Below are 8,937 nucleotides of genomic sequence, written 5' to 3'. Positions count from 1 at the left end.
TCTTTCATCAACCTAAATGTAGCAGATACTGTTGGCCTGCCACATCATGACAGCTTATCTTCAGCAGTCACCGTCAGTGGAAAGGGGCCCAAATAAAACACTCTAAAACCCTGAAATAATGGACACTTGAACCTGCATCTCTCAGTACAAAACCTAAAGTCATATTGGTGTCAACGGTAGGTCTCTCAGTCAGTGGTGAACCCAGCAGCATTAGACATAAGAAGCTCAGTTTAGAGAAAGCACAGGGGAGGGGGAAGGACTGATCCATGTGCTGTACACATGACATTTTAGAAATCTTCCCTGCCAAACACACACCCACACATACAAACTTGTCCTAAGTCTCCAACAAGATTTTCTACGAACTAAGTACAGTTCATACAGTCCATAAACTCCTGAGAGCCCAAACTAATTATGGCAGAATTGAGAACGGTCCTTTTTAGGTGAAAGGGAGTGTGGACAGTTCCTGCCAGTGTTGCACAATGTGTACCCTGGCAAAACAGGTTGAGCATGACACCAATGGACCCTTCGCTAAGCCCCACCCACTCCACTCTGTGACTGGTGGTGCGAAGTTAGTCACACCCAGGCCTGGCAGCGCCTGGCAATCTCTGCTTCTCACCCATTGACTTGCATGTTAAATGACGGCTTTTCCCCTTAAAAATAATCGATCATTTCAGCAGCAATAGCTTCAAAATCTCTTCCAAATCTAGTCAACAAGGCCTGCAGTAGGCTATGCACTGGACAAATGTGCATGACATTATTTCAATAAACTAAAAACACGGGAAATGTTAGAGGGAATAATAGCCATGGATACACGACGGTCTTCTGTTTCGACCGTCATGGATGAATTTCAACCTGGTGTTTGCACTTTCTCCATTTATAGCCCGTACATCTACAGAAACGTTCATATTTCAAATATAAAGTGCTTATCCCATGGCCACGGATGTTACATTTATTTACGGGCTCTCAAAAGTACCCGTATCATCCGTATTGTTCAATAAAAAGCATTGTAATCTGATTGGTGGCCATTTTCTTCATATGCTTTCAACTAAGCGACCCTATCGGTTGGTAGGTGTATTGCACTCTGATACATTATAACTCTATGAGAAAATGGCCACCGATCGGATTAAAATGCTTTTTATTGAACAATACAGAATATACGGGTACTTTTGAGAGTCCCGTGCATCATTTTAACATCCGTGGCCATAGGGTAAGCAATTTATATTTGAAATCTGAACGTTTATATATATGTACGGACCATAAATGGAGAAAGTGCAAACACCAGGTTGAAGTTGATCCATGACTGTAACAGGAGTTTTCATGTACCGCAGGGTAAGACTACAATAGCAGTTAATAAATAGACGAACAAATGAATGAATATACTTTAACGTGCGGAATCCGAAACAGGCAGCGCTGTGATTCTGAATTTTGTTACGATTACGGTGATTAGTAGCCTATTATTGACACCACCTGGGCGAGTGAGTCGTGTCGTGTAACTTTCTGACATTAAGCTGTGTATGTGTTCAACAACACAGCCATATTCAGCCTTGCAGTTTAAGTGCAGATTTCAGCTTGGGAAAAGCAGCCTCCAACGGGTTTGGGTACGTGGTTCATAGTCACCATTGCGTTATCGTGGTATTCCTATTCTTGCTATTATGTTGCAAATGATTGTGTGTGTGTGTGTGCGGGCGAAATAACATTGACAGCTATGGCAGGTGACGAAAGCTTGCCAGACCTATGCCAGGCTAACAACGGTTGCTAAGCTGGCATTGGACAATCGCTTTTGGGGTGGGGTTTAGCGAAGGGTCCATTAAGGGGGTGACTGGACATTCCTATAGTGTAACATTACAGAGCGTACACTGCACTGTGGGGTGACATCCACCAAAGGCACAATGTAACACATATTGGCATTTTTTTGGTGTATGATTGTGTGCCATCAGCATACAGGTTTTTATTCCAACCATACATTACACTGTCATTGCCAATTAGATGTCACTAATTGGCTCCTCTTCAACCAAAACGAGGGGAGGTTTTACTAGTTAGTGAAATAATTTAGTTTCTAGTGTAGTGTCTGGATGGAAAGAAGATCTGCATACATGCATCCAACTACAGTACATAATTGAGCACCACTGGCAAGCTCTGTAATTACTTGATGGCATTATGTAGTTTTAGAAACCAATCTTTCCACGAGTCATGGAGTATCCCAGTTTGGCTTCATTGTTGATGAAGGACATGATGCCCAGGTAAGTCTCGATGAGGAGGGGTCTTTCCAGGATCAGGACACCATTAGCCCTCCCAGGGATGGGGTTCTCCTTGTGGCCCTTCTTCACTGCCTGTATCAGCTGGGTCCGGAAGTTGTCCAACTTGACAGAGAGAAAGTGGAAAATAGAATATTAGATCATCCAAAAATGAATGGAAAGGATACAAAAAAGAAAATCAGTCTTTGGAGTCAGTGAAATCCATCAAAAAGACACCCTTTTTGGTGAAATGCCTTCAGTAATCAGGAATATTTCCTGATTATATTTCCTGACAAAAGAAATGTGGGTGGAATGCATCAATTAAAAAAGTTAAATACTGTAGGTGTAGGAAATGCAAGCATCATATTTAGATGAAAGTCTAGGTCTTTCTTTCAATTATTTGCACTATGTCCGTCTGTCTGAGATCATCTTCAGAGCATACCTGAAAAATACTTCTATATTCACCTGTTTCCTAGGCTGTGTGTTTTCCACTTCCTGTCGATTTGATCCAATGAAATCCAATGAAACTGGTCAGATGACCAATGATATCCAATGAAATCGACAGGAAGTGGAAAACACACAGCCTAGGAAACAGGTGAATACCTGTCTCTCTCTCCTTTTCCTGTCTGTCTCTACTTACTCTATCAATAAAGGCAAAAAGTCAAAAATATATCCTTCCGCCACCAATGTCAAAGTTCTACAAGACTTGTGACTTGTATACTCAGGTAAATTACATGGTATAGTCTTCACAGGAGAAACCCAGGCTAAGTAGAATTCTAATAATCTTGGACTGCGCACAGTGTGAAGACGTGAACCTGAACATCAAATGTTGAAAAACAAGACATCATTCATCACTTCCTGGACCTACACCAGCTTTTGAGAATCCAGCTTTGTTTATTTGAGCTTTCAAACCTTGTGAACTTAATTTCAGAACAGATCAAATACCTCTGAATTAGACAACACATCCCTGGAAAACCACCATCCTGGACATTGTCTTAAAATCGCTCACGTATGGCCCAATGCAGCTGGCTTGATATGAAGTGCTAACTTCTTTGTTTATAGCTGTGTGAAAAAAGTTGTTTATGTACTCGTATTGATTACAATGTTCAAAAGACTGAAGGAATAATCTGCATTCTATTTGAAATTGAAAGGTTCCTTAAACCATCACTCCCTCCATTGTTTTCACTTGGACAGTTGCTCGGGTTTTGAAAGAATTACTTTGAGTAAACAACCTGCACCAGAAGACAGACACCATTGTTTGCTCTTGTGAAATAAACAATGGCCTAGTTAAATCCTTGAACGTACCATACATTTCACATCTTTCAAATCTCAGGTTTATGTAAAACCTTCCTTGTTTATTCATTCTGCACACACAGTCCGATGCAATTGTTTTTATTTGTCTATCAGTTTTTAACGCATCCACACAAACTAGATTCGGTAAGAAAAATGAGGCACCGTCATTCTTGTAAATGTGAAGAGGAAACATAAAACAACATTTAAGTATTCAAGTTAGATTTCAGGATGCTGAAGATGGTATTATAAATGGTGAAATTGTTTTGATGCCTCCTTTTTGCATTTAAATTAATGTATACACCATTTAAAAGATTAAATTGCAATTACATTGACAAGATTATAATATTGTTGTTCCATACCTGGCAGAGAGAAGCCACCTTCTCATCAGCGCGGGCCATGGGGTGGTCTGTGAAGGTCAAATAGGGCATGTCTGTGGACCAAGGGTTCCAGCGGTTGAAAAATGAGGCACGTGGACGCTTGTCCCACTGGACACGAATCCCGAAGCCTTCCCTCCTATTAAAAACATTGTAATCAGTGTTAGAACACTGCCATTGTCAGGGACTTTTTATTAACTGTAATTATGTAGCAGTACAAAGGCTTTTTAAAGGTTTAGTGAACTAGTTGAACAACTCTTCCAAGTTTAGAAACCAGAGCCACAAGAGCCAAGCTCCTCCATGACAAATAATTGACTCTCTCTGTAGAATTGTGGCTTCTTTGATAATCAGCCATGAGATTACTCTCATTGTAATAATACTTAAGAAAATGTACCCATCTCCCTATGTAAATATAGAATATACATTCTCCCTAAACAATTGTGTTCACAAATTTGGTGTGTGCTTGACAGAATAGCTATCATTAGTTTGTTGAAGACGTCATCAAATGAGACTTTTGGCTCTTTCAAAGAGAGAGAGAGAGAGAGAGTTTAAGTGGTTAAAAACAAACAGAAGAAAAGCTACTGTATATCAGTTATTTACTCAGGAATCTTCTGGTGGCCTGAAGTTTGTGAAATTCATATTAAACACCACAGTCTGAATATAGCCTAAATTATGCTCCGTTACACAATAGTGTTGTGCACCACAAATAGCAGAGCTACAACTGCGACGAAGTATGAATCGGGCTAAATACGTTTGTAATTTTTTGGCTGCTTACTTGTTCAGGGATTTAGGTGGGAACTCAAACTCTCCCAATGAGATGGTGTCTACGGCATTAAGAGAGATTCTGACGACCTGCTGGCACAACAGGTTGATGAAATCATACTTGCACACCAGCAGGGACCTGCACACATAACCGAGGCACGTCACTCGTGTCAAAGGAAAACAGACAATGAAAAGAAAGATCTCATATTATGCTAGAAATGTATGACATTTTGTCAGTGACATAAATCTTAACTTACCTATCAGTTATAAGCACAAGTCTTTCCTTGTCATTGTTCCAGTGATCAACTCTATGGAAACCACACACAAAAATGGATTTTAGTGGCTAAGGAAATGCATCTGAAGCAAGAATACAAATGTACTACTTGTGTTCTCTGTAGATTGTGAAGGAAAGAAGTGTGCATGCGTGATTGTGTGCATGTGTGATTGTGTGCATGCGAAGGAGTTTTTTTTTTAAATTAGCCACAGCATAATCCAACAGCAGCCCTAGAATCATGGCTGATATCCATACATTGCATCTATTCCATACACAGCCATTGAACACTCCATGCATTTTCTCATGGACAGATGTGTTTAATTGGCAGCGTAGCCTATATGGAATGCATGCAATGTATGGAATATAGGCCATTCTAGCCAGGGCTAACTCCAATAATAAAGTATACTCACTCTGCCAATAGCCAGACGCTGAGCACCTCTCCATCCTCTGAAGGCAGTGCCACAGTCCTTATGTCGGTCACAGCCTGTTCAATGGTACCTGGCTAGAATCAACATAGACAGCATCATGCAGCTCAGCTGCTTCAGTACAGGCAGCTGTGTCTGACTGTCAACTAGTGTGTCGCGTTTTTAGCCTACTACTCACAGTGTGTACATGCGGCTCACTGATTCATCCAACGTTGTTAGAGTAAGTGACGTTAGCGTCCTTCCCACACGACTAACTGACTTTAGCTATATTTACAATACAGTGCTTATGAAACTGCTTAATGTATTGTACTAGATGTTTCAGTGAGTGCATGCACGGTTTATTGAACACACATGCAAACCATGGGCGATGGGTAGCCCTGAAACATGCGTCATGTGAACCATGGCTAGGGCGATGGGTAACTGGTTCAGAAGGAGTTCTCCTTAACGCTAATAAATGTAGTTACTCCACTGCGCCCCCTACAGATTTGGTCAATTGAATTTTTCTATTGACAAGATCTGTAGGGGGCGCAGTGGAGTAACTCGTTTTTTTGCCATCCGGTGGAATATTTTCTTTTCTGTCCAAAAGGTGTATTTTAGACGTGAGGTGGGGGGCTCCGAGTGTTCCCACTGAGGAAAGTAGGCTTTCAACATCTTAAAACAGTCTTTGTTTTGGTGAGTAGCGATTTGTTTACATTTTTTTTTTACTAGAGACTAGAGGATGCGTTACCGGGGGTGTGCGGGCATGCCGGGGCAACGTCTGAAAAGTAACATAGCGTAAAGGAGAACTCCTTCTAACGCTATGGACCAGAGCTATGCGATGGGGTTCTATTGGCCAGCGTTATGACTATGCAATCCGGACTAAACTTACCCGGAACACGAAATAATCTTTGACTTTGGCTTGCATGGTAGGGTTCTGTACGTGGAAAGGCGTCAGCGTTTGTAACGGGGAGCAGCAGGAGGCGACAGAGGCACCGTATCCCAGGCCTCCTCCGGCCCCCGGCGGCGTGAAGGCTACCTCCACCCCATCCTCCGCAGGGTGGAGGACCGCGACCCCCCCAGGACTCTCCGGCTCCACTGAGTCGTTCAGTTGAAGCATAGTGCTTTGCGAGGATTCTGTCAAAAAAAAATAATCTGCACCAATTATCAGTGTGATGTTTATCCTTTGGAGAACACAGATTCACCCATTGCGCACAAACAATGTTTTGATTGTGCAGAACAGAAGACTACAAGGAAGTGGCAACGTTGCCAGATCTTGCGAGATAAATAAGCAACCAGCTCTATGAAAACAAGCCCCAAAATAAGCCACTAGGCCACATCAGCAATAATATTATAATAATTAAGAAATAATAATATAAACCTATATGCAGTGGCTATTTGAAAATAGCTGATCTACAAGCTCACAACCTGTTTAAAAAAAAACAAAAACATTTTAACAACAAAACTCTTGTGTGGCATAACATATTTTCAGATGGGGGTCCGCAGACAAATATATATAAATTTGGGGGTCCTTGACATGAAAATGTTTGAGAAGCACTGGTTTAAACAACATTTAGGAAACAAGGCCGAATAAGCAACTACACTTTAGAAACAAGCCCCCCCAAAAAAAACACAACCCGCAACCACCAATATTTACAAGCAACTTTACAGAAAAAGATGCCCAAAGTCGCTTATAATAAGTGGACATGGCAACGCTGCCCTTGCCTCACTTCCCCTATTACTGATTTTTAAAGGGACATCAGTACAGTACTAGACAGTGCTGTCTGTGCTCAAGGGAGCAGGAGGACCCAGATGAAGTTATAGTTGACATAACATGCATATAGCTCAGTAGTGAATCCACGTATTAAATGAACTTTAGGTGCATTATTTATGAAAGGTTTTAAACCTTAATGAAAGGGATGGTGGCTGACCATTTTATAATTTTCCATAGGCCTACAATTGGAACAAGAATCATAACCACCTTATCTCTGACATTCATAGCAAATACAAGCACATGGTCAGAAAGAAAACAAAAACAAGTATCAAATCAAATATCAACATTTCTAGGTCTGGTTACCTCGAATATCTGAAATGTATGTTTCCCTTATGGGCAATTCGAGTAGCCTATCAGATCTTTAGGGGGGCTCAGCCCCTTCACTGGATACAAATAGATACATTCTATTTTTTTCTACAATATTTACAACAATAATACTTTTAATTAGTGAGTTTTATAAGCATTATAATTAAGGGCCAGGCGTCACGTGCGGGTTATCCAATCAGATCATCAGATAATAGCTGGCTGTTTGTGGCGGGCATTTTCAAACGACGTGAGTGACACTCGAGTGGTCAGTGACGCAGTGAGCGCCGAAAGTATAAAACCTACAAGCCCACAGCGCGCATATCCGCAATGTGCTGTGGGTTTGTAGATCTGCTGTTTTTGACTCGCGACACCTTCGTCCGACAAGTGTAGCTACACCTGGTTTCAGTCTGTTGTTTGACGCAGAGATGGGACGCGCGGTTCTTACAAAAACAAAGGAAGGAACAGAGAAGAAGAGGTGAATTTTATTGAAAAAAATATCCTTTTCATTACAACATTTTCTTCAAAAAACACTGGATGGATGGAGATAAAAACGCTCGAGTGACGTATTGTAGCTTGTGGATGTGTTCTTGGTAAGCTACACCATCGTAGGCTAGCCCTTTACTACCGAGTTATTCATTATTGTATATAGCCTATACAAATTATGAGTTATATGTAGGTGTAAGTACTAAAGTAGATTATTATATAGGCTATCTTTCTTGTGAGTCATTCATTGGGCTTCAGACATCGTGGGCCAGCTGAACTTTGTAGCACCCTAACCCTAAACCTCTATTATTGACGTTTCAAGGAAGAAGACGACAAAGGTAAGAAATAACTTTGGCTAAAGCCTACTTTTCTATGCTGGTTTTGCTTATATTGGATTATAGACTTTTTTAAATGCAGCAAATATTGACATAAAATAACAAGGTGAAAGGTGTTACCAATGAATGATACTAATTAAGAATAGCAGCTCCTAGTACACTCTGTTTAGACTGAACTCAATTATCAACATTAGCACACACACCTGTGTAGCATACTGCTGTTTACCCCAAGCTCACTTGGCTATCAAACTTTTTAATTTCAACTACCCCATAACTCTGACAAATTATTTTCTGAGCTCTGACTGACACATCTGTTTGAGTGCATTATTATGCTGTGGTGTGGTCTGACCGTCTGACATAGTGCTACAATCAGTGGTGGTGGAAAGTAACTAATTATAGCACCACTGGCTAAAATGGATTGTGGGTTTGTTTTGGCACAGGCTGGCTGTGCCTTTTGGTTATGGTGACACATTCTGTCTATATTTAATATCATATAGACATTATGGTCACGAATTGTCTATATTTAATATCATATACTGATATACACATTATGGTGACATGTTGTCTAAGCATATAGACACCTGGCTGCACTGCAGTGCAATGACACAGATGTCAGATAGCTGGTTAAGATCTATTGACAGCTCAATGCTGGTTGGTACATTGTTGCTTTATTTTAGTGCTTATTTTAGTCTCTGCCCCCT

General features: G+C 40.9%; 1 protein-coding gene across 1 annotated transcript; it reads right to left on the bottom strand.

The window, feature by feature from the left end:
• Positions 1-1,119: 1,119 nt before the first annotated feature.
• Positions 1,120-6,580, bottom strand: tprg1l (tumor protein p63 regulated 1-like). The gene is made up of 6 exons (XM_080443466.1): positions 6,231-6,580; positions 5,348-5,439; positions 4,921-4,971; positions 4,677-4,802; positions 3,887-4,040; positions 1,120-2,360 (listed from the first exon to the last, which is right to left on the bottom strand). Exons 1-6 carry the CDS (start codon positions 6,456-6,458, stop codon positions 2,166-2,168), a joined length of 846 nt encoding a protein of 281 aa, XP_080299592.1. The 5' UTR covers positions 6,459-6,580; the 3' UTR covers positions 1,120-2,165.
• Between the last annotated feature and the right edge of the window lie 2,357 nt (positions 6,581-8,937).

The sequence above is a fragment of the Gymnoscopelus braueri genome (genome assembly GCF_963280865.1).
Source record: "Gymnoscopelus braueri genome assembly, chromosome: 12".
NCBI lineage: Eukaryota > Metazoa > Chordata > Actinopteri > Myctophiformes > Myctophidae > Gymnoscopelus > Gymnoscopelus braueri.
The sequence above is the reverse complement of the archived record's forward strand: the minus strand, read 5'-3'. Positions and strand labels throughout refer to the sequence as shown.

Bases quoted from the DNA above. Each gene is read 5' to 3' on its own strand.
- tprg1l (XM_080443466.1), bottom strand. From the start codon at position 6,458: ATGCTTCAACTGAACGACTCAGTGGAGCCGGAGAGTCCTGGGGGGGTC. The intron at 5,440-6,230 runs GTAAGTTTAGTC...TGTTGATTCTAG, and splicing joins AAGATTATTTCGTGTTCCGG to CCAGGTACCATTGAACAGGC. The intron at 2,361-3,886 runs GTATGGAACAAC...CTCTCTGTCAAG, and splicing joins AGGTGGCTTCTCTCTGCCAG to TTGGACAACTTCCGGACCCA.